General features: G+C 40.8%; 1 protein-coding gene across 1 annotated transcript; it reads right to left on the bottom strand.

Moving 5' to 3' along the window:
• Window positions 1-833: 833 nt before the first annotated feature.
• On the bottom strand, window positions 834-25,671 carry gna13b (guanine nucleotide binding protein (G protein), alpha 13b). The gene is made up of 5 exons (XM_029437716.1): window positions 25,334-25,671; window positions 11,953-12,182; window positions 10,208-10,258; window positions 8,514-8,714; window positions 834-6,909 (listed from the first exon to the last, which is right to left on the bottom strand). The coding sequence occupies exons 1-5, from the start codon at window positions 25,614-25,616 to the stop codon at window positions 6,538-6,540; spliced, it is 1,137 nt and encodes a 378-aa protein (XP_029293576.1). The 5' UTR covers window positions 25,617-25,671; the 3' UTR covers window positions 834-6,537.
• Window positions 25,672-26,180: the final 509 nt, after the last annotated feature.

Here is a 26,180-nt window from a genome sequence, read left to right as displayed (position 1 = left end):
GGTGTGTAGTGGTTTTGCTCAGTGCAAAACTCCCAGACTTACTTCTCCATCATCATGCCATCTGAGTTCCTTTAATGGTGATTGCACTACCATGCAGGTGCACACAGCTCCACCTCACCTCTGGGCTAAGCCCACCCAAACATGAAAACCTTCCATGTCCTCACAGTAGACTCATATCTGCATATTAATGTGTGTAAACGACCCACTCAGTGCAGCTTTACTGATGTAACTTACGATATACCTCACATACCTGCAGTGTACTGTTCCACTCCACTCATGTGTCCCTGCTGCCTTTGGCTTTTTAAATACCTTATATTTATTGTATTTGTTGTTTATTGTTTGTGTGAAGCTTATGTGGTTACTGCTTGCTGGAAAACAACATTTGCATGATCCTTGACACCAGCAGGCAGGTTACAGCTGAGTAGCATCAGAACGCCATCCTTTCCACAAGAACAACATTGTAATTCAACTCTGTAGAGGCCGTGTATAAACAGTCCCGGTCCCTAAAGCAGCATTGTTTACATGCACACATTGCTGTAGCAACAGTCAGTCTGGACTGCTGCTTCACCATTCTGCTGGATTTGACAACTCTGATCACTGGTAATGGAAAACAAGAACAAGACTTTTAATTTATTTCAGCATGTTAGTCATCATTACATCATCATTTTTGTTTAACTGACAAACTACAACGTATGTTGAGTGAGAGACACCAGGAATATATATATTTTCTAATCGACTTATCTTTGCAGCTGTAAATCTAAGCTCATTAGCATCAGATACCAAAACAAGTTTGCATGAAATAGTTGCGTCTAATGACAGGCAGCACAGACATGTTTTAAAAAAAACAGTTTATTTATGTTTGATTTATTTAGGAGAGTAGAAGGGTAAGACAGCATAAGTTAGACTGTACATTGAAAGCTTTTCTATCTGAAAATAGCAAAACTGGGAGAAATGTTTTATCTGCTTGTGTGGCATCATTTAAAAAAAACACATTATAAAACCTTTGCTAACATGATTGGACAGTACAGGCAGAGGTTGGAGGAGGCACTAAACATCTACATATTTGGCAGATCATTTGCAGATTTCTTTTCCTGACATGATTACAAATACATTTCTATAAGACACTGGCATTAAGAGAATCTTCAGTCAGTCAGAGCATGATTATTTTTTACAATAATACCTAGTCATGTCTGTGGAACAGAGCTGTTGCATAGTTTGCACTATGGAAGGTGACACGGTGTCCTCTCACAGGTATTTACAACCAAACACGTAAGAAAAGGCTTTTCTCTGTTTTCAACCAGAAAAATAAACATTTGCGACAGTAATGTCAGATTCACAGAACACACAGATGATGCAGTACACAAAACCACCATCACATAAACCTTAGACGGCAAAGGCAGGGTGTTAGAAAAATGACAATCTCATGAAAATCAATCGTGTGTGAAACTCTGGGAGCAATAAACAAAGAAGGCCTCTTGGCTAAAACCGGTTCTTCCCTGTTTACGGGGAAAGAAAAGATCACCATGATGCTGACTCTTCTCCTTATGCCCTGTGGGATCTGGTGACAAATCCATGTGGGTGCTAGAAGGCAGATGGTGAACATGTGACTTCACTGACAGGAGACAACACACACTCCTGAGCACCCAGGTGACCACTGAGACAAACTGCTCTGGGAAGTGAAGCTGGAGGCTTAAGGCAGATTTATTTTTGGTGTAGTCTCAGTAAGCTTCAAACAAAGTGTTACTCAGATCTAACAGCATCTGAAAGCTCCTCTCAGAACAATAACAGGGCAGCATCCAGCGTCATTTGTAACAATTAGACAATAAATTCCACTACATGTAGTAATTGGTCAGGTGTGTGGAGGTGTAACATTTATTTTTCATTCTCACCACCATCTGCGGTCGAAGTCTTTTTGCTTAGGAAGGTTCTTCAGAGTGAAATGACCTGGAAGTATTAAGTGACAGCCAATAATTCTCTAAATGCTAAGGAAAGCTTCAATGCTTCCTTTCTTATCTCCTTTAGCATAGGGAACACTGGCCCCTCCTTTACCAAATGACGGGAGATGATGCCGTCCCACAATTCCTCACTGTAATCATTTCCTATGCTTTATAAAGTTGCTTAAAAAAAAAGCCTAGTTCTTTGAAATAAAAAGATCTTTACAGTCATCAGCAGTTGCTCTCTAGTGTCAGATCTGAACAGCCCTGAGCTGGCTCCATGTACTGAAGCCTGAGAGATGCTGCTGAGTGTACCTTTGAGTGTTACACATACTGTCCAAGGTTTACATGGAACTTCTGTGCTTAAATCCCCCCTGGAGTACTAATATAAATCTGATCTCCAAAATCTACAAGACTTTTCCTGCAGAATTCGTATAAATCTGCCTTCTTCTTTATTCCCCACTCAGCCCGTTATGTTCTGTATCCATCAGATGAGGGAAGACAGTTGAAGTGTTTTGGAAAGATGTGGCTCCTTTTTGCTGCAGGTCAGCTCTGAAAGACTGGAGCCCTGATCTGTCACCATGTGACATCACATTAAGAGCGGAGAGTGTAACAGCATGTGGGACATCACCACTCAGACATCTGCTTGTGCTCCTGTGCGACAGTAGACTGTCTGTGTTCTAATACTCAAAACCAAGTTTGTTCAGAGCTGACAAAGGCCATGTTAGGGGACAGGCCTGTCCTGCCATCCCTTCATGGGTCTATTTGTTTGTGCAACAGGCTTTCTTCTGGCCTCTGCTGGGCTTCAGGCTGTCTGGGCAGCAGCAGGCAGGACAGTGTGTGCGTGTGTGTCTCACTGCTCCATGCAGAGTGATAGCACAGGAAGGACTACACTGATGCAGCTCAGGGACACAAATAATCTGATCCGTCTCTCAAGATGTCCACTTCCCCTTCATTTGTTCTAAATACATTTTAAATGTTGAACAAATATCAGAGTCTCAACCTCGAGGAGAAAAGAAAATGTTATCCAAGGGTCTAATCGAAGGTGGCCGTTGTACAGCGGTCAAACTGTGTGTGTGTGCCTTTAGTTGCAGCACTAGAACAGCAGCTGACTCAGCTGTTTGTGTGTTGTACAAAGTGTACACATATTCCTTGGTGTCTACCTGATGAGCTGTAAAACAAAGTTAAAGCCGTTTGTGTTTTGGAAATAAACATATTTTTTTCAATGCAATTTCACACATGAAAAAACATTGAAATGTGTCTGAACTGTGTCAACAGGGAGCAACATTATACTTATGAGCCTATGCAATGCAGACTTCTCAAATCAATTTGCACGTAATGTAACAATGTGATGAACGACAGAACTCAAACTAGTCTTAAGATTCTGCCAATTAGCAGAGATAGCAGAGCAATGGATGGAAACCAAAGGATGTGTGAAACATGAGGAAGAACGCCGAGGAAATAACTGAAGATTTGAAAGTTTCATTAAAAAAAGGTAACTGAACATGTAAAGTAGAAATGGTTTGTAGTTTAGAGCTAAAACGTGCAACTACACTGGTTAGGTCATTTGAAATACTTCAAGAGTAAAACGGAAGACTTTGAGTTAATAAATCATATGTAGTCACTTAATTGAAGATCTAGGTATTACATACCATCTTTAATGGCCATGGTTACATGTCTTACTCTTGTTTAGAGTTGCAATTTGAAAAGCGACCAAGAGCATCGGACCGACAGTACTTTACTGAGCCTCTGAGGGACGTGTTTTAGTTTTTACTTCTGTTCCCTTAGAGGCTCTGTGGGCTGTGCAGGAGTGAAACTCAAGCTTGCTCGGTGCCTGTACAGACAGCTGTACTGATAAAAACTGAGACAGAAGACCATAAAGCAAGGCTTCCAGTGTAGACAAGAGGCAGGACAGAGGGACGCTGGTCTGACGGGGGGAGTAATATATACATAAGGTAATATAGCTATGCTTGCTGTATGTAGAATGTGTTCCACACAAACACTGAGCTCTTGTCTGGGAACAATAAAACCTTTTCTGTAAAGCTGCTTTGAAGTCGCCCGTCCATAAAAAGGTGCAACTTCATTACTTTTGAAATTTGTTATACATTAGTATCATCTTGATTATTCCCCTTCTACGTATGCTCAAGTGTTAGCATGAACCAGTGGAGCCACATGGAGGACTTTAGTGTTCATGGTGTCAATGCATCTGGAGGAAGCTGAGGAAAGGGACTTTCTCCTTCACACCTGAGGTCACCAGACCCCTACTTTCGTTTTAAGTGAACACCATCCAAGAAGTTAAAATACAATAAAACTCATGGTCATACATACAAATCTGTGTGGGAAGTTACATGAGCTGGTAGACATGAGAGTGAGGGACACATACTGACACATTATACATGAGCAGCACTCAACAGCTCAGGTTCATTAGTGACATACAGGCTGGCTATGTCCCTTTTGTTTTTAACTTATAGAGACAGACAGTAGTAACAGGTACCTTTCAGATAATAAAAACGATCGTAGACAACAAAATGAGGCACCTCGCCACGTGTAGTACACAACACTTGAAGTGGTTATCCTCCTGGGAGAAGAGAAGAAAGCTCGAGGCTTGGATGTGAGATTACACAGGTCTTCAGTATTCATTTGGCCATTTTCATGGTTAAGTTTCTTTTACTAAGGCTCCGTGACCTTTGTTCCTTAGAGTCCCTGTTGCTTTCAAATGAGACAAGATTCACTGTGTACATCAGTTCCAACATTACAGCTACATGATGGTTACAATGAAGGACATTTTCAAACCAAAGACTATTTTCATCTTGTGTAGTGTTTGTACCTCAAAACAACTCTGCCTGACACATCTGATATTTTTGGACATTTTGGGTAACCCATTAATCTTAAATATTTTTGGAAATGATCAATTCAGCAGGATTGAAGAGATACGTTAACTCAGGGTGCAGCTGCGATGCAAATAGACACTGGACATGGATTTGTGTTGACTGAACATTGCTTTAACTGTTGGTTTGCACGGACAGTGGAGACAAGCAGTTGCAGTCAGGGGGGTAATGGGAACTTGTCTTTGCCATCTTTCAAAGTCCACACAGGGATTTTGGGGAAGAGTTTTGTCTCCACAAAATGGTTGACATAAAAATATGTTCAATGGAAACATATCATGGAGCCAATGGTGTTCACATGTAATATATAATTTGGATAGGGAAAACACATTACACACACAGAAAACATGGCAATGGGAATGCTATCTGCCGTGCCGCACCACACCCATGCTCCGTGGAGCGTTGGCTCTTGGCCTCCGAGATGCTCTGGCTCGGTGAGCATTCGGCTGCGAGTTGTGTCGCATCCTTTGACCCATGAATACCTGCTTGCAGGTTTAGTTTGTGTTTTGAGATCCAATCATGATGTGGGCAGAATTGAGATAACAAGGCATATAAATACTAGGTGTAAATGCAGATGTTATTGTCCAGATAATGTATCTAGATACAGCTCGCATGTTAAGACGCTGCTGGTAAAATATGGTCCTGGTTGAAGATGGCCGGAGTTGTGCTTTTGAAGCATAAGGAGTGTTCTCTGCTGACCCAGACAGGGAAAAGATGAAATCTGTCATTTCACTGACTCATGTAGAGGGGGACGGGGGGGACGGGGTCAGAGGCATGAGAGTTCTGGTTGGCTTCAAATCACAGAGAAGCGGGGTTCACAATGTACCCTGAGAAACCGCAAAATACAACGTGTCACTATTAACTCTGTACTAGCTACCCTTATAGCACAGTGTTTCATTTTACAAGTGGTCTATGGATCAAGTTAACTGTAACAGAATCCATCAGGAATTCCACAAAGTGTAAACCCCTATAAAATATAAGTTAAAGAAAAATGCATAGGTACATACAGTATATTCATATATTAGAAAAAGAAACACAATGATTAGAAAACTAGAATCAAGTGGACTTTGGAACAGGAATTCCTATCTGTGTGTGTTAGTTGAACTGCCCTCGGAGGAAATCCCCACAGTGATGTCATCACCAAGCGCCAGTGGAGAGCAGATGTAACACCAGAGACAAAATCAAGGAAGTTACAAAAAGGAAGGCAACAGCTGGAGACAGATGACAGCTACTTAGTAACACCAATTTAAAACAAGCCCCCCCCCCCTTCCCTTGTAACAGTGGTCAGAGCAGCATAGACAAAGTGTGTGCAAGTGAATTAGAGCACATTAGAACACATAGTGAGGACATACCATAAAAGATGTCAGGCAGATTCACTGAAGTGTGGACAGGGGGGGGGGGGGGGGGGGGGGGGGGGGGGGTCATTTACAGTGGTTTGAAAGATCAGGGGGTGGGGGCTCTGAGCCAAAGGCGGCTGTTATAAGTCAGTGAACAAGCTCAGTTAGGCAAAGAGTAAGCGTGGGGGAATGGCGGTAGTAGTGGTGGCTTTAATACAGTTAAAGTTCAAAAGTGAAGAGCCGGTCAACATCAAGGAGGGAGGATGGACGGGTAGAGTGATGTTGCCCGCTCCCCTTACGGGTAAGGACAAACGCACCCACTTTCCAATGGGCCTCCACCCATCTTCTCCACCCATCTTCTCCACCTCCTGATCAGTCCCCTCACTGCAGCATCAACTGCTTGAGGTTGTCGTGCAGGATGGTGTCCTTGACGTCGCGGAACACCAGCCGGATGTTCTCAGTGTTGATGGCAGTGGTGAAGTGGTGGTATAGCGGCTTCTGCTGCTGTTCGCGACGCTTTTTGCGAAAGCATTCTACCAGGAAGCGCTGGACGTCTGCCAGGCTTGTGGGGTCGCCCGAAAACTCGGGGAAGTAGTCTTTGATGGATACTTGCTTCACCTTCTCCTCCAGCAGGTCCGTCTTGTTCAGGAAGAGGATGATTGAGACGTTGCTGAACACCCGGTTGTTGACGATGGTCTCGAAGATGTTGAGGGACTCACTCAGCCGGTTGGTTTGCCGGTCCTCCATCAGCACCTGGAGATGTTAGAATGCAGATATGTGTGTCTGGTATGAGCAGCAGGTTTGTTTAACGAGCACCTGACTGTTGATTTAAGACCGACTTGTGAACCAATCCTTCAAGTTCCTGCAGTGAAAAGGATCTCAGGTACTGGGACAATTTAATTAAAAAGGGACTTTCTTCACATGTTATGTTCAGTATACCATGTTAGCATGCAAACACACATTCAGACTCATCTGGGATAGTTATGTTGCGCTGTCACATGAGGACAAAACTTCACTGTGTGCCAGAAACAAAAAACGTGATTTCTCAGAAATAAAGTTGAAATATTTGTTACCCACGGCCATAACATAGTATTGTTGAATTAAACTAAAGCACTGTTTTGTCATTATGCAAGCATAACAACATTGCAGTTGTGGTGCATTGTATTCATACGTGAAGAATAAATAAGATAAGATAACAAATGAGATGAGATGAATAAGTACAAAATATGAGGAATATGAAGTATTCTGTAGTGTTTTAGGTGTGAGAAATAAATGATAGGGCAAAAACTACTTTGGAAAGATGCAAACATATTTGACATAGGGCTGCCGATATGCCCAAAATCTTCTGTCATGATATAACCTCAATATGTTCATATCATATCTGGAGACATAACTGTTTCAAGTGAAATTATAGAGAAAACAATATATATTTCCAGCTATTCACTTACTATGTTTACATGCATGCACACAAATACAGAGTACTCAGATTGAGACAATGGTTTGATTTAACTGTGTTTCATCAGATTAGCTGAGACATCTGAGATCCTGTTCTTGACCGTGCACCATCTCCTCCCACAAGGGAAGCAAAAAAAGCATCTTCTCTGACAAGCTAGTAGTTAGCCATTTTTCCTGGAGAACCACTCCACGTTAATCCATTCTATTTGCCAGCAGTTTGCTTTATAACAATATATGCTAAGTGTTTCTTCAAAAGGAATGCTTTCAAATGTGTGCTGTAAAAGATAATCCACATCGTTCATGGTGACCTCAGGTGATACTTTCTTTAAAAAAGGAAATACTAACAGTACTTAGGAAACAGTGGGGCAACAGACAATCTAACTAGCATCAGATGTGTGCATACAAATCATAAGTGCATGCATATTGTCGTTTTCCCACACTTTGCCCAGAGCCATTAAAACCCCATTTTAAAACTATTTTAGCAACCACTGACCTTAAAATGTACAACAATGTTAATAAGAGAAGCCACCAAGGATGTTTAATGTAATGCATTAATACAAATGTATGTTTATTCCTAAATTACCAATGACACCACTTCTTTTTCTGCTTTGCCTTACCATCTCTAGTTATATTACCTGGGACACCCTGATGTTGGGATGTTGAGGAACACTGAGGTCATCAGAAGAACATTTCAAATGCACATTCATAGCAGGGAAACACATTTCTCTTCTCACTGTAATGTCAGATATTTCATATTTATGATGAAATATCTGACATTACAGTAAAATGTTGAATTTCTCCAGATTGTATTGTTGTGCCCTTGAATTAAATGTTGGTCTATTTGGGTCGAATATGTTGACATTCAGGAGTTCTATGCCCAGTGTGGCTTCCAGCTCACTCACCTGGTCGTATTCAGAGGAGGAGACGAGGAAGAGGATGGAAGTGACCGAGTCAAAACATTCAAACCAGCGCCGCCTTTCAGAGCGCTGACCGCCCACGTCTACCATCTTGAAGGGCACGTTCTTAATCTCAAAGTTGTATTCGTGGATGCCTTTAGTGGGCTTTCGGGCCAGGAGGATGTCCTGTTGGCCGGGTAGGTAGTCCTGCAAACAGATCATCAGATTGATTATTAGTTTTGACAGATTTAAGAAAATCAAGAAAAGATAATTCAATAAACTGCATTGGTATATTTTAAGGTCTTTAAATTTGAGAAACTGTGAAAAGAGGCATATTTGTGTTTGTACATTTCTTTAAGAGAAACCCATCAAGGAAATTTAACCCCCCCCCTTGGGGACATCCCTATCTAACACGACTAATATGACTTGGTAGTTCTCCTTAGTGATTACAAGGCTTAGCCAATCAAGCCCAGGCAAACTAGAATGACTGCCTCATGGTCATACTGTCATCATTTTATCATGAGACATTTGTGGGAAATTGCCAGAGTTTGCATTCGACTTCTTGAGTTATGGGAAAAAACGTGTTTTGTGAACTTGACCTTTAACCAAATTCTAATCAGTTCATCCTTGAGTCAAAGTGGACATTTGTACCAAATTTGAAGAAATTCCATCAAGGTGTTTCTGAGATATCATGTTCTGAGAATGGGACGGACAATCCGTCGGTGCGGAGGCATAATAACACATGTGCATCTTAAACTATTTGGAACCAAAGACGATGTAACATTTTTCCCAATCATATGTTGACTGTGTGTGTTTGAGTGTAACTGTGCTCTGGTTGCACCAGACCCAAATTCATAACATTCCAGAGGTGATGACTCATCACTGACACAGACCATGCTGGCGTGTGCAGGCCTCCACACAAACACACTCCCCAATAATGCATTTGGGTTAAAGGTCTGGGGAAAGGGCTTGGACAACATTGCCTGTTTTAGCGTGTTTCAATGCGTCTTAGAGATGGCTCTGCTATAAAAAGGCAATGTAAAGAAAGATAATTCATTCATTAAGACCATATTTTATATGTTGCAAGTGGTGTAATGTCCTCCTTATAATGTCAAATAAACTTTTAGAGTCCTTCCCTATTTTCAGACACAGCCTAGCCAAGTCTTTAAAGACTGTGCCACTTGTAGCTGTATATTCGCACATACAGTAGATGTGTAAAACTGATCATGGGTCATGGGTCATGGGTCACGGGCTGTTGGACTGTGACATGACCACAGCTTCATCCGTTTCCAAATGGCTGCGTGGAATTGTTAGCAGTAGGTTATGTATTATTTCCTGCCTTGTATTCTGTTGGCTAAATTCAGGCTTTTGAATGATTAAATACATTCAAGACTTTAGATCCTGACATTTTGAAAATGAATGTGTTTTACTTACAAGAATTGTTCTCAGTGTTTCTTTTTCCGGAGTATTAGCTAGAGAATTTAAGGCGGCCTGTCAGTGAGCCGTGCTAGCAGGCAGCTACATGGAGGAACAGTGAGTGTAAACTGGAACAACCCAGTGCGCAGACATGACTGAAGACAGGAAGACGACAGTTTCACTTCTCTTTTCAAAAAACTAGTCAAGTGCTCTCACACCCTCTTCTCCATCAGCCACCCGCCTTCTGCGAATAGTGGAGCATCTGCAGTGTGGGTGGAACTTACCGACTTTCCAAGCTTTTCCAAATTGTCCAGGAAATACTTGACTGACTCGCCCTGAGAGAAAGAGAGAGAGAGTCTTTTTAGTGACCTTTTTCAGAATTCTAAATGAATGTCGTTTCTGTCACATGCCACATGGCCATAACTCACTTCCATATCAATATGGAAGTGAGTTAAGGCCAACGTCATTCTTTCATGCGATTCCACCCTTCAAACCCTCTGTGACCGCTGTGTGCAGGACTGTGATGCACTATATACTGGACATGCAGCCAGACTGTCACAAACAATTGGGAATGTGTGAGGAAGGTTACAATAAACAATATAATATATTCTGTTTGTCAGTAGACAAGGGGCAAGCACAACTTCTAATTTTAATTATTGAATAATCTACTAATTATTCTGTAGATTAATAATGTAATAATAAAAACACATCACAAGTTCACAAAATGCATGATTATATTGAATAAGTTCAATTACGCAATGCAAATGTTTGGTATGCACATTATATGAAGGGCACGAAGGACAGGAACGTTTTTTTCTTTACTTATTACTTCAAATGGTAAGCTCCTTGAGTTTACTTTAAGATCAAATATGACTGGGACTACTACAGACATCTCAATCAATCAATTACATGTTATTTATATAGCCCAATATCACAAATGACACATTTGTCTCAGTGTGCTTTACAGACTGTACAGGATATGACACCCTCTGTCCTTAGACCCTCGCATCGCACAAGGAAAAACTTCCTAAAAGAAACCCCAAAATTAAAGGCGGAAATGGAAGAAACCTCAGGGAGAGCAACTGAGGAGGGATCCCTCTCCCAGGACGGACAGACTGTAATAGATGTCGTGTGTACAGGATAAACAACATAGTAAAAATACAACATAGACAATCCATTGCAGATGAATATTTCATATATATATAGTGTCTATATTATAATATAGACACTACCACTATGCATGCAACAATTTGTCCACAATTTAGAAAATCAATCGAACACAACACAGCCATATACTAGACCTGCACCTAGTCATGTTTTTTCTCTAAAAAAAGGTTAAGATTATAAAAGCACTTCCACACTACCAAAATCAATCCCATATTTGGAACCAATCAGAAAGACCTCACTGCTCTTTGAATTTCAGCAGCTCCAAACAGATGCTTTGCAAGCTAATTTCCCTGCAGGATGGTTAAAGATCATTATCCTGTGAGCAACACACAGTGAGACCACAATCTAAACTTGTTGCGAGCAGTGAGAGAGACATGGAGGAAGGAAGGGTGTGGGGGACGGAGGGATCTGCTCTGGGGGAGCAGAGAGGCAGCCCTTCATTAGCCTGTCTATGTTAATCTGTGTGCGCTCAGCAGCTGCAGCGCTGCTCCATCAACTGTGAGGACGAGCCTTTATCTGCTGCTGTCAATGCTCGTCTGTACACTCAAAGCCCCCATAACCTACTCACAACAGAAATGACTGGACATGCAAATAGAGATAAAAGTAAGCATTATGGCTGTCAAAGTATGCAACACAGGGCAAACACTGAAGCAAGGTCTGATGGGAAACTTCATACATGGGTCAGAGATAAATCAAAACACAACACCAGAACCAAATTCTATGTAACCAACCACTAAACCCTTTGAACGTGTGTGTGTGTGTGTGTGTGTGTGTGTATATAGCATCTGAGGACATTCGGTTTGGAGTGCTACATTAACCAAGTTGCTCACAAATTTGGACACTGGGTGACACTCTTACTCACCAGCTGGAACTCTCGGCGGCGGTCGTAGGCGTTCTGGATGCCCTGGTCGGCCCACAGGGCCCGGATAGATGGCCAGTAGTGCAGGAAAACTTTGGGCTCCACCATGCCGTGACCATGGGCCATCACTGACCGGGTGTCGAACGACATCATTGTGTCGCCATGTCGTTGGTTGGAGAGGTTGCCCCATGGGATGCGTAGCTTTTCTCGAGCATCCACCAACACTCGAATACCTGAAGTAGGAAGAAAACATGTCAGACTCGTATTCTAGTCATCGTATCCAATTCTTTACAGTTTCCATTACAGCCTACGCTTCCTTTGAATGGAATCATATATGGTAGATATGTGGCTCTTTCACTAAAATAAATTGCATATAAAAACACGTACAGATTAACAATAAAACGAGGCACAAATAATAAAGGCTGAAGGTTGACACTACTATAGGGTTGGGCAATATGACGGGGTCCACCGGTAGAGATTTGGCAATAACGTTTCCACTGTGGCAGCTACTCCCGTCTGACCTCGCAATATTGCAATGACATGAATCCAGCTGCCTCGCAGGGTAACATGATTTTGAAAGACATGGAGGAGACTAAAGCTGCAAGCAGGAAGAGGCATCCCAACAAACCCCAGATGAAGAAGAATTCTGATTACATGATTAGAAATTTGCACTGTAGTAAATAAATATCAAAGCAAATCTTGCATGAAAAGTAATTATTTTACCTTCAAACCTGTAACAATTAAAATGATTGTTCTCAGGAAGCTTAACCTCTTAAAGTGTGGGGGAATTTATCCGAAAATACCAAACGACATACCCAAAGTAAATTATAAGCGCTCTTATTGTTCTTGCAAAACAGTGAAGAATCACTCCAAGTGCTTCTGGCACTGAGTAATAGTGGTCTGAATATACTGAATTTGAAGAAAATACACTCCGCCTGAAGTTTGTTGTTGAAAAAGATGCCTGAAGATGAGTATAGCTCGTAGTTAAGAGCTGGAAAACACAATAGGAACATAGAATCAAGTATTACCAAGTTCAGGTTCAAATTTCACAACAAATGCACAAAAACTTAACTTATTAGACAAGTCTTTCTAAGAATAACACCAGGCGTTCACAAGCTGTGCATTTGGAGATATTATATATATTGATAAAAAGGCCATAAATAACGATCATAAATAACCATTATATACCCAACATTCCCTGTCAGTAGTAATGACACAAAGTAAGTGAAGTACAAACACATTGTGTATTTTGATTATAATAAATACAATTATGAAAATAAAACAACATGTTAAAAATAAACATTGATGATGCATGTCTAATTCTTCCGCATTTCATAGGCTACACCAGGGGTTCCCAAACTTTCTGTGGCCAAGGCACACCAAAGACCAAGCCAAAATCTCAAGGCACACCTGTGTTCATATCCGGGCAGAATCCCCTCTATAACACAGAGTATCACTGTTATCACTCTGTGAACATTTATTTAGCCTCGTCCTTGTAAGAAGCTATTTTCCTTCACACTAGCAGAGAGCCTTTATGTGTCACTCTAAATCACACCCACCATTCGCAAATGGCTAACGGGTTCGCTTTGACAGATTTCTTTTTTTTAATGATTGTTTTATTTATATTTAGGCTAAAGCATATAAGACCTATTGCTTCTATATTGTGAAATAAGTGTGTAGGACAAAGTACCGATAATGTACAGTGTTTCCCTGATCCAGCCCAGGCAGCACCCCGCAGAGCAGTAAACCTAGAGGAAACACTGAAGTAAATAAAAAATAATTCATAACCTTGTGTACAGTTAAATGCAATAATTGTTTCAAAATCCCACGGCACACCGGGATTTGTCTCACGGCACACCATTTGGGAACCATTGTGCAACACGATATGCCAGTCAACGGGAGACTCGGCTGCTGCTGGCTCCGTCTGTAAACAAAAGAAGAGGGCTGGCACTTCCTTATGAAGTTGACATTCATTGGCTATTGAAGGTTGTAGATAGCGCATGAAGCTCCTATTGGCTCAAATTAAGTGTCAGAGTGCAATGACAATGGAGTGTTTTTTTGGGATTATTACCGATTACAGGATTATTATGAGACTTCATAGGTGAGTTGGCTCAAAGTTATGGGTTTGATTGTGAGTTTGCTTGCTTGTGTGAGATGCCTACTGTACTTGCTGTTGTGATTGTGATCTCAAAACAGTTTTGCTCACTTTCTAACGATATGTGGCATTGGGTAACAACTCCATCGTGGCGGACTGTAAACATCACAGGGCAAGATACAACCTTCTGTGAAACACCTGAGAAGCTTTATTTTATTTTTTTAATAATATTTTTTTTTGTTTTTGTCTCAAGTGTTTTACCATGTGAGGCAAGAAGAAAATAAGTACGGTATGATGAAAAGTGAGTTGTGAATATAATTTTAAAAATAAAAATGTAAATCTAGAAAGCAAAACACCTTGAATTTCAGGTAATTCAGGTAGGAATTTCCCAGGTAGAAATTTCCCTGAAACAATGGAAGGGGAAACACAGCCATTACAAAGATATAAAATTACATATTGTCCACTCCTAAAGTACTTCTGAATCTCAGAGCACAGCATAGTAATACTAAACACACAAAAACACTGGGTCCTACACTTCCCATAATGCAACTTGATGGCATCTTTTGTTAAACTGCATTTACATGATCAGCGGCAAAACTGCTCTGCGCTGGCTGTGCCGTTGTTTTCCTCTGGAGAGAGAGCGGTGCCGCCCGAATAGATGGAAGCTAACCATGGCCGAGCACTGCTCAACGTTTAAATTATTTCAACTATGACCTCAATTGCCACTAACCTTTCAAATCACAACCAATGAGATGACAGCTGAATGTGACGTAGCCAGAACAGACAAGCAGGGGAGGTAACCATAGAAACAAAACTAACTAGCAGTCTTCACTGCAAGGCTCAGCTTCCCTACCTCGAGGTGAGCCAAGAGAACATTTCCAGTGTTTCCTACCATTGTCAACGGAGCCCAGCGCCCTGCCTGAAATTCAAGGTGTTTTTTTTTTTTTTCTAATTTCAATAGAAATAATATTTTTTTTTATTCACAACTCACTCTTCACATTGACCGGTGCTCTTTTATTAAATAAACTAAACGCTTATGCTATTGATCAAATTTATGTGCACGTTTCAGTTAGTAATGTCTACTTTGCGCTTTCACATTCTCTCCTTCGGCTCCGTTTTGGGAAGGGCGGGGCTTCGCAGCTGGCGCACACACCTACACGTGCGCACACACCTACAGAGCTGAATAAAGGAGAGGGGATAACTAAATAGAAACCGTGCCGCGCACGCAATCTCCCCGCGCCATGCACGCGCCCCTCCAAAGCAGTAAACCTAGGGGAAACAATGATTTCCTATCATGTGAAGGCAGCTGTACAGTGCAACATACAGTATATGGGACCTGTGTGGATCGTGCTGCGCGTGCGTGGCGCGGTTTCTATTTAGTTCTCTCCTCTCCTTTCTTCCGCTCTGTAGGTGTGTGCATCAGGTGCGAAGCCCCGCCCTTCGCAAAACGGATCGAAGGAGAGAATGTGAATGCGCAAAGTACAAACTGAAACGTGCACATAAATTAGGTCAATAGCATAAGCGTTTAGTTTATTTAATGAAAGAGCACCGGTCAATGTGAAGAGTGAGTTGTGAATAAAAAATATATATTTTTTAAAACATTTTGAGAAATAAATAAAAAACACCTTGAATTTCAGAAGGGGTGCGGGGCTCCGTTGGCGGGGCTCTGTTGGCGGGGCGCAGGGCCCCTCCAAGACAATGGTAGGGGAAACACTGCAGTGTTTCTGGTAACGTTCTGCAGTTAGTAACAGTAGTTACTGGTTGTAACTACTATTCGCTTAATCCTACAGCATTTTACACTGCATAAATTAGCCTAGCGGTGAGCAGATTTTTCCTTACTCTCACAGGTCTTGCACTCTTACTTGGTTTAAGTCAGAGTATCTCCTACAGCAGTGGTCTTCACTATTTTTTATGTGAGAGCCACATTGATAGGACAAAGTCAATAGGAGAGCCTTTTTTACCACAATGAAAAGCTACATCCAGTCATAAAAAGCACGTCTGCTTATTAATCTGTCATCCCACCCAGAACATACAATATGCAATGCAGCCAAACAATGCATTCAATAAAAGCAGGATTATCTTAATACTGAGATGATGTTGTCAAACTCGGCAAACAATATTTCTGCTGAAGCCAAAATCAGTCTTTCACAATTTATGACTAAGCTGGTTCAAGTCCTATTTATCTGAGCGATCTCAATTTGTACTTGTTAACGATAAATCCTCCATGACAGCCAAAGTCAGTCTTGGAGTTCCGCAGGGTTCTGTACTTGGACCGATTCTATTCACCTTATATATGCTTCCTTTGGGCAATATTATAAGGAACCAGTCTATAAACTTTCATTGTTATGCGGATGATACCCAATTATATCTATCAATTAAACCAGATGAAACCAATCAATTGGCTAAACTTCAAGCATGCCTTAAGGACATAAAAACTTGGATGTCTAGCAACTTTTTGATGTTAAACACAGACAAAACTGAAGTTATTATACTTGGCCCTAAACGCCTCCGAAACACATTTTCTAATGACATAGAAGCTCTGGACGGCATTAACTTGGCCTCCAGCACCACTGTAAGGAATCTTGGCGTCATCTTTGATCAGGATCTGTCGTTTAACTCCCACATAAAACAAATCTCAAGGACTGCCTTCTTTCATCTACGTAACATTGTAAAAATAAGACACATCCTGTCTCAAAATGATGCAGAAAAACTAGTCCATGCATTTGTTACTTCAAGGCTGGATTACTGCAACTCATTGTTATCAGGTTGTCCCAAAAAGTCGCTTAAGACTCTTCACTTGATCCAAAATGCAGCGGCACGTGTATTGACTAGAACAAGGAAACGGGATCATATTACTCCTGTATTAGCTGCTCTGCACTGGCTCCCGGTAAAATACAGAATAGAATTCAAAATCCTTCTCCTGACTTACAAATCAATTAATGGTCAGGATCCAGCATATCTTAAAGATCTCATAGTACCTTATAAACCAACTAGAGCATTGCGCTCCCAGACTGCAGGGTTACTTGTGGTTCCTAGAGTCTCTAAGAGTACAATGGGAGCCAGAGCCTTCAGCTATCAAGCTCCTCTCCAGTGGAACCAGCTTCCAGTTTGTGTTCGGGAGGCAGACACACTCTACACATTTAAGAGTAGGCTAAAGACTTTCCTTTTTGATAAAGTTTATAGTTAGGGCTGGTTCAGGTTTGCCCTGGATCAGCCCCTAGTTATGCTGCTATAGGCTTAGACTGCCGGGGGACACCTCCCTGCTCTCTTCCTTCTCTTCCTCCCCTCCCTCTCTATTCTTCTCCCTCTCTATCTGTATGCATTTATGTAAATGTATGTTACTAACTCACCATCCGGGGTATCATCCCCGGAGTGTCTGTGTCTCATGTGGCAGGTTGCCACTGATAAAGTTTACGTCAGGATCATGAATCGTGACAGCGCCTGCTGACCTGGTCCTGCTGGACACCGGGAAGCCTTATTGACATTTTCCTGGATTCATCCATACTTTCTATTTCTTTTTTTTCCAACACAACATAATTTCTGTCAAATGTTGTATTTGTACTATGTTGTTTATCCTGTACACACGACATCTATTGCACGTCTGTCCGTCCTGGGAGAGGGATCCCTCCTCAGTTGCTCTCCCTGAGGTTTCTTCCATTTTTCCCCCTTTAATTTTGGGATTTCTTTTAGGAAGTTTTTCCTTGTGCGATGCGAGGGTCTAAGGACAGAGGGTGTCTTAACCTATACAGTCTGTAAAGCACACTGAGACAAATGTATAATTTGTGATATTGGGCTATACAAATAAATTTGATTTGATTTGATGAGTCTGAGGGTTTTTTGCCCGAGCCAAAATCTATGCGATCTCAAAAGATGCCTCAGTTAATCGTTCAGCTGTATTAGTTGTCCTGTGTTTGAACCTTTATTGTCCAGAAACACAAGAAAGCTGCTCTATTTTCTTTTACTAATTTCTCTTCCAGGTGGTAAGTTTCGTTGAATTTTGGATGCGTCGTTTGGAAAAGGCGCTGTTGTCTGTCCACAAACTCCATCTCCAGCATCTTCCGCTCGATTCCGCTGTGGTTTGATGCTCCAAAGAGAAATCTTAATTTCCCTCGGTTGTCACGTTTTGTTTCTGTCCACCTGGTGTGTAACTATTTTTTAATAAGAAATCGATCCATTTTACGTCTGTAGAAACACGCGCTAACTAGCATGTAATGGTGAAACGAGTCGACCGGAGTCAAGCTAACGCGAGTATGAAGTGCCAGGTTGGTCGTAGTATCCTCCAATTTAAATGTTCAAATTTAGTGATATAAATTATTTCTTTAACAAATGTCCATATTCATAAGCATGCTTATGATAACATACGTTTAATGACCTTAAGTTTATTTATTTATATACTAGCCCACCATGTATCTACCCGTCCAAGAGCACATTCACCATTGTAGTGCTGGATAGACCGCCAAAACTGGCAACTCCGCAGTGAGTCAGTGTCGGCCGAGCAAGTTAAATATCTTGTTTCTAGTCTAAATTTGCATCTTTTATCAATTATTATCATCAATTATTTGTAGGCTAATAGAGCAGACACTGTGCTTTAATGGGTTGTATGTAATAGCCCTGCTTGTTTTTATGACATATCTGTATTGACTCCATAATCATATATATCACCCCTTTATTTAGCCTCTTAGAAGGTGGGCGAGTTTACCCGAAAATACCTACAAACGACATACCCAAAGTAAATTGAAAGCTGCTCTTCAACCATTTGCACCAGCTGCATGATTTTGTGTAATTAATGAGTAATAGTGGTCTGAATATACAGAATTTGAAGAAAATACACTCGGCCAGAATATCTTTGTTGAAAAAGATGTCTGAAGATGGGTACAGCTGGTAGTCCCGAGCTGAAATACACAATAGAAACATAGAACCAAGTGTTATCAAGTTCACCACCAAATTTCAGATAAAAAGGGATAAAAACTTAATTTATTAGACAGGTTTGTCTAAGAGTAACACCAGGCGTACACCAACTGTGCAATATGTACATGTACATATTATAATATTTATTAATAAATATTATTTTTATTTATTTATAAATAACTATTATATACCCATATATAGCCAAAACCGGCCCACCAGAGGGTCCAGTTCGTCCCGCGGGATGACTTTGCAAAGTGTAAAAATGAGTTTTGATCATAAAGTAAAATACTGTTCCAGATACCTGTGACTAAATGTTTGTGCCTTTGTAGATACACTGTGATCTGTAGGTTGTAATGAACATGTGTAAATGATAAACGACTACGATTGTTGAAATTGCACCTTTTTGTTCTTAAGGAATTTCAGGTTGTTCATAATGTTTTGTAACAAGATTAAATTTGAACATTTTCCAAATGTACTTGTACAATTTTTCACTAAAACGAAGGGAAACTTGGAGTTGTCGTTATTTATAGGTTATTATGATATGATTTTACTGGTCTGGCCCACTTGAGATCAAATTGTGCTGCATGTGGCCCCTGAACTAAAATGAGTTTGACAGCCCTGCTGTAGATTATGATGACTATTTGAAATTATTGAAAGAACTGTCACAGTTTAGGTAATTAATGGGAAACGGTTATTTTGTCAATAAATAGGAAATCAACAACAATTCTATTGATCATTTAGGTCATTTATCAAGCAAAAATGTCAAACATTGAAATACCTTTGGTTGTGGTACTGACACCAGACAAAACACCTTGAGAAAGTTTTTTTTGTTCTCTTTTTACAGACAATGATTAATCAGTTCATCAAGAAAGTTAACTGATCATGGAAAATGCACGATATTGGCAAAAACTGACATTGCAATTTATTTCAGCAATAAAGTTGAATGCATCAGTAAAATGAAGTGGCTAAATCGAATGCAGATTCAAGGTGTTTTTTTGGGGTGTTTTTTATACTCAGAACTCACTTTTCACATTGAACAAGTGCTCTTTTATTAAATAAACTAAAGGCTTATGTTATTTATCTAATAAGTTTCAGTGTGTACTGCATTGCTTTGCGCATTCTCTCCTCTGCTCTGTTTTGCGAAGGGCGGGGCTTCGCTCTTGACATACACGCATGCACTACACACAAGCTATTTTAAACAATAACAGTGTATTCAGTTTTCCGTGAACAGGCTGTCATTTATAGTACATTGCAGGCTCACACACACACACACACACACACACACACACACACACACACACACACACACTAGTGGCTTCAGTGAGTCCCCGGGGAGTCCGAAAAAAACTGAGTGAAAAACACTGAGGGGATTTCTCATGCTGATCAGCATATCACTTCAGTAACAATTGCTCATGCGCATCAGTCAGACAACAACATAAAACTACTGTGGGTTACAAGAAGGGGGGCACAATAGGAAGTTGGCTCTGGTATGCAGCTCAGATCACATCCTCTTCATACAGTTCTGGTTTGACATCAGTCAGTGCTGAACAGTTTTTGTCAAAACATGACGTTAATAATCCTGTTTTTACCCAAAAAAGTCTCCCCGCTTCTTCCTCATTAAAGACCTACAACACTGACTTCACGCGCAAATCAACAGCAGCTAACAGAAAACTGCAGTTCTGATGAAGCTGACACTCTAAACTGCCTGGAGGTGTTTGATCTTTGATTGACTGGTGTTCTTTGGCCCAGTGTGTGCTGATAGGCCTCAGCTTCAGCTCCCTGCCATCCTGGACAAGATACGAGGATTAGAAAAATGTAATGATGGATGGATGCCTCATTGCCTTCAATAATAGATTTAGTCTAAATCTAAAGTGAAATCAGTCAACAATGTATTCCCATTTGTATACAACACTATGCTATTTTGGCCTTAGAACGTGTGCTTAAACTTTCTCTGTGAATGAATATTGAATATTTCGTGTTTTAATGCAGCTGGAAACATAATACATTAGGCTTTCTATGATTTTGGATTATCCAATTGTCACTGTGTTTGATAGCCTAACCCATGATCAAGCTGTGTGGGCACTCACCCTTGCACTATCACTCTGGCAGAGAGACAGCTGTGCAGTGCTTGCATGTATATAGCAAGTAAATAGACGAGATGTGGCAAGAGCGATGAAAATGGACCGCAATGTATTTAGTCAGATTAAAATGATGCAAACTAGGGAATTCCCGATGCAATCTTTGAGATAGGTAACGTGGCCGATCAAGGCACTGAGCTTTTGAGCCCAAAGCAATCCCTCATTTTTACACCAGAAGTCACACAGGCGTTTTTACTCGCAAAGCTCTCATGCACAGCAACAACGAGTGCATCAGTCGTCAACTCTCCAGCTGTCTGTCTCCCGTCCACTGCACTTTTATGTGCTTGAAGATTGCACTGTGCGGTCCTGTATTATCCAGGAGAATAGAAGTATTGGATCAGGACTCTGTATCGGCAGGTACTCAATATTAAAAAAACTCTGATGGGATTGGGGCATAAAAAACTTGATCGAGACATCCCTAATGCAAACTCATGTATAAAAAATACATTTTAACTAACAAACATTAACTTCTTCAAATGCGAAAGACTGTAAGTGTAACCAGCACTCAAATGAATTTGGGTGCACTGATCTGACGTTTCTCTCCTGATGCAGCGCATTAACCTTCCTCACACTGCACAGAGCAATGCTTTTGTCAGTGGGTAGAATGAAGTATGTTTATATCAGATCAAATTCAGTTAATGTCTTCACTATCATGTTTTCACGAGTGGGCAGGAGTGATCTCTCCACAGCATAACAAGTGAAGGGGTTTCATTTCATGCACCGTTCATGCATGTACCTTTTTTTAAACTTGCCTGCAACACAATATAACACCAGTATATCAATAATGTGTCACAGTGATTCCACTAGTGCTTCCCCTGCCTGTTAACAAAACTCCCCCGAACCCTGACTGATTTAGCTTTTATCCTGAAATGACACCGATACTAACAGTTTCCTTTTCAGTTTAACCACGTCAAGCATCAGTCACTTCCCCCTGACTGAAGCTGAGCAAGCCTTTCCAGCCTTCCACTTCCCTGTTTGCACCTATTCAAAAGGGAGTTTTCGTGCGACTGCCCCCCGCAGCCCCTGCAACATCATGGAAGTATAAATAGAAGCTCACCTCTCTGGTAAAACATTGACTTTAGTTGATCGACAAAACAAATCTCCAACTACTTTGATAATCAATTCCATTTTTCATGCAAAATTGGCAGAAAATGCTGTCTTCAGCCTCTCACATATGGAGATTTGGGCTCCGGGAACCCACAATACACCGAATACTTAATACACAAGCACAGCACGCTAACCCGGGTATTCTCCAATTGTTACAGGCAAGCTAAAACAAAAGCTGTCCGTATGTAGTCTGACTGTGAGGGTGGGTAATGTATTTTAGAACAGTTTTTGCTATATTTGTTGAAACGCTCTTTTCATCCCGACAACAATCAATAAATCAAATGCTCTGTGGCTGTCACAGGACTGTAAGAGGTGGAGTGGGAGGGGCACAGTGACGCACACGCACATCTACGCAAATATATATATATATATATATATATATTTGAAGTTCAAGAAAATCCACTGTTAAAAAGACAAGTTTATTAAGAGTTCAATAAATACAGCACATATCCAAATTCGTGTTAAATAATCGTGATCTCAGTATTGACCAAAAATAATCCTGATTATTATGTGTGCCATGTCGAGTAGCCCATGTGCGTGGTGTATAAACCCTGATGGAGATAATCATGTGATTGATGACACCGTTTACATATCAGCATCAAACATTTTATGATGAGTCAATATGTTCCCACAAAACAGACTTCCAACAACGTCTAGAAATAAATTATGTTAAATATGAATGTGCCATGTTAATATAGACATTCATCTACTAACATCACCAAGAAGAGCAACAGTATCATAAGTAATCTTCCACCAACAAGTTTCCCTCAGACAAACCTAAAAGGCTGAATGAGACCAAGTCATGTGCCATCCAGAGCCAAGACAAAGTTTTTCGTGTTTATAGGTTGAGAGACAGATTCAAAGTGGTTAGGGTTAGGGAGATTATGTTCAGTCGGCTCCCTGTGATCACCTATACTGAGTTTTCTTTAACTGAATATGTAGTTGTTCATTTAAATATGTTTGTCGTCAGACAACAGAACGAGTATAAAATGTAATCGCGCCTCATAGATACTATGTTGACCAGCAGCTATTACCAAGCTGTTGAGCTGTAGAAAGACGTTGTCAAACAAAATAAACAAAATAATATGTTAACGACAGCAGCTGTGCTGTGAGATCGGCTATATTAACATTTAAAATGAGTGATCACAAAACACTAAAACAACTCCACACTATGATATATAGTATATATGTGGCTGCTGAGGAAAAGACGCTTTGCTTCTGAAAAGTGGACATTGAAACAGCTCGAGCCGGAGTGCCAGAGTATGAAGCAGCCAGATCCTGTGTATATTTGGTGTAACTAGCTGGTGACGCAGAGCTAGAAATTGTGTCTATCCAGGCCTCAGAACGAGAGTCGGCAATTTGCTAAATGAGCTTGTATGCGTCTGCTGGAACTGTGAGGTTCTATAAGTGTTTACCTTTCATACTGCTAAATCATGAACGCTGCCGCTACAATTTCACATCATCATTAATATCCTCTGCTCTCATGTTTCACTGAATGCCGGGCTCAGCCTCTCCACACACAAACGGAGCACGACAGGTGAAGTGAAAATAACGTTGTTGGTACCGGTTACAAACGAGCTTAGAAGTGAACGACACTCCAACATGCTGACGAGTGTGTCTTTCTGGAAGTCATGAAATGAATAGCCCTGGTACGTTTTATGTAGAGTGAAAACTGCACCGGACTATGTTTAAAATACAGCACTCTAAATTGCTAGGCTCAACCTGTCGCATGGTGACTTAGGAGGCAAGGCAACTTGGCCTTGTCATAAGTTTGTTGTAATGAAACCTTTAACTCCTGGTGTTCTTCAACAGTTTGGGAAGAAGGAAATAACAGGAGTACCCGGGGAACCACCTTTAAAAAGGTGACATATTTTATTATAAGTGCTGTGCAGTGGAGCTTATTTATGCCGTTGTGATGAGTGGTTCATGTGGACTTCGATAAGGAACTGGTAAATATATAAAGAAGCTATAAAGTGTTCATTTTGAGAACATAATTTGTTATGGTGGTAAGTTATGAATTGGGTTAGTCCAAAACAATGTTGTACAGGATAGGGTGCACAGATTCAAAATCATCAGATTTCCCGAGCAGAGTTCATTCATATGTGATACATCACAACTGGGACACACTACTTAAAGTGGTCCGATTCACCAAGTAGGTTTACTTGGATAGTCTTTGTTTAAGGCAGCAGCTCAAGTGTCTGTATGTGTATTCCCTCCACAATGACTCGGGTTAATACTAAGTCAACTGTCCCATAATGCAACAGGCATGTGTTGTTGTGGGTACATCTCAAAGGAATTAAGGCACAACTTCATTAGCCCATAAATGAAGTCTGTTAGCAGACGACAAAGCAGACTGCCAAGTGTTGATGTAGACTGGAAAGTTGTTGCAAGGCTACACGTTTAGTGAAGTGTTTCTGTAACTTTTAGAGGACAGCTGAAACTACTGACCAACCTGTCCATCTGTATCTTTAACATAATGGTCACAAAATGTCCCACTTTTCATAAACTCAACCCGAATAGGTGGATTTAAACTGTTTAGAGAAACCAGATTTCATTCCTAAAGCATAACATTTACCATTTCAGCACTGTACACTGTATGCATAGCTCATACTGCACATTTCAGACTGATTGAGGGTACTGTTTAGTTAATTACTGTATCAACTTTCAAAAACGGTTCTGTGGTTAAGTCATTTTACAAATTATTTAGTGTTATGGTCTCTTCATACACGACAGTGGTATGTTTCAGTGAAACAGCAGCCATGGGGACAACACTAGGACCATGTCAAATCATTGTGTACGTTGTGTGCGACTTACATTATAAAAATGACTAAATTAATATCTAGGAAGCTCTGAGTACACACAAACAATGACCCCACTGCACGCGCCACCGTCCCCTTCAGCCCCACCGGGTAGACCAACACAAATAACATGGGCGTTTCTTTGGTCGCTTAACCAGCTAACCACACTAGCTTTGTCGAACACAGAAAAGTGCCCCTCCAATCGGTTCAGCTGCAGCTAGCATGGCTACCAACTTCCCACTCTATACTCTATACGCCCTAACTTAGGCGACCAATACAGAGGTCAAACAAGCCAGCTTCAACATATGAAATACAATGGGTGCTCATTGTAGCCTTACCTTTTATAACATTACTAAAAATCGTGGCTCTGAATTCTTCTTTGGCCTTCTGATCGAAGTCCTGCCCATGGATAATGCGCATCTGCTTGAGGAAAGTGGACTTGCCGCTCTCGCCTGCCCCAAGTAATAAGATCTTCACTAACCTTTTAACATAAGTCTTATCTCGATTAATACACTTATCTATCTCTTTAGATTTCCGCAATTGTTCTGCCTCGCCGCTTGTGAGAAGACAGTTGGGAAAACATACAGATAAAACGGAGCGGGACGGCAGGAAATCCGCCATCTTTGAAACAACTTCATCGATACAGACAGCGCGGAGGGCTGAGCTCACCCCAGTCCACTGCTGCATTCAAGTGTCGTGGGAATCCACTTTAATGTAATTCTCACCTCAACTTTCAGTGTTATCCATTGAAATACAATCCGTAAATACCGAACAGAAGCTAATATTAAGTGTGAAACGTAATATTAATCTCGGGAAAATGTTTGCATTTCTAAACAAAAGTCACCAAGACTCTAATAAATTGAATTCTGGCCGAACTCGTGTTATAGTGTTTAAGTGTCTTCACTCTACATATAACCAAAGGAATTAACAAAATACACTAGTCCTACCCCTTCTTGGGATTTTGATATGTGGTTTATGCATAATACATAACATATAATAGTGTTTAGCATATAAAAAGTTTACAAAAAAACTTAGTCCTTACAGATCCTCCTCTTTTTGTCTCTCACATACATGATGGCGAGGCATAGTTTATGTTTATGTAAAAAACTGCGAAGTTTTTCCAATTTACATGAACGCAGCAAAAGTGAGAGGTACAGTGACGGGGGAAGCAAAAATGTAATACAA

Source organism: Cottoperca gobio, chromosome 8, assembly GCF_900634415.1.
Source record: "Cottoperca gobio chromosome 8, fCotGob3.1, whole genome shotgun sequence".
Lineage (NCBI taxonomy): Eukaryota > Metazoa > Chordata > Actinopteri > Perciformes > Bovichtidae > Cottoperca > Cottoperca gobio.
Note: the sequence above shows the minus strand (reverse complement) of the source record. Positions and strands in the feature narration are given on the sequence as shown.

Bases quoted from the DNA above. Each gene is read 5' to 3' on its own strand.
- gna13b (XM_029437716.1), bottom strand. From the start codon at position 25,616: ATGGCGGATTTCCTGCCGTCCCGCTCCGTTTTATCTGTATGTTTTCCC. The intron at 10,259-11,952 runs GTGAGTAAGAGT...TCTTTCTCTCAG, and splicing joins GCCGCCGAGAGTTCCAGCTG to GGCGAGTCAGTCAAGTATTT. The intron at 8,715-10,207 runs GTAAGTTCCACC...ATCTGTTTGCAG, and splicing joins TGGAAAAGCTTGGAAAGTCG to GACTACCTACCCGGCCAACA.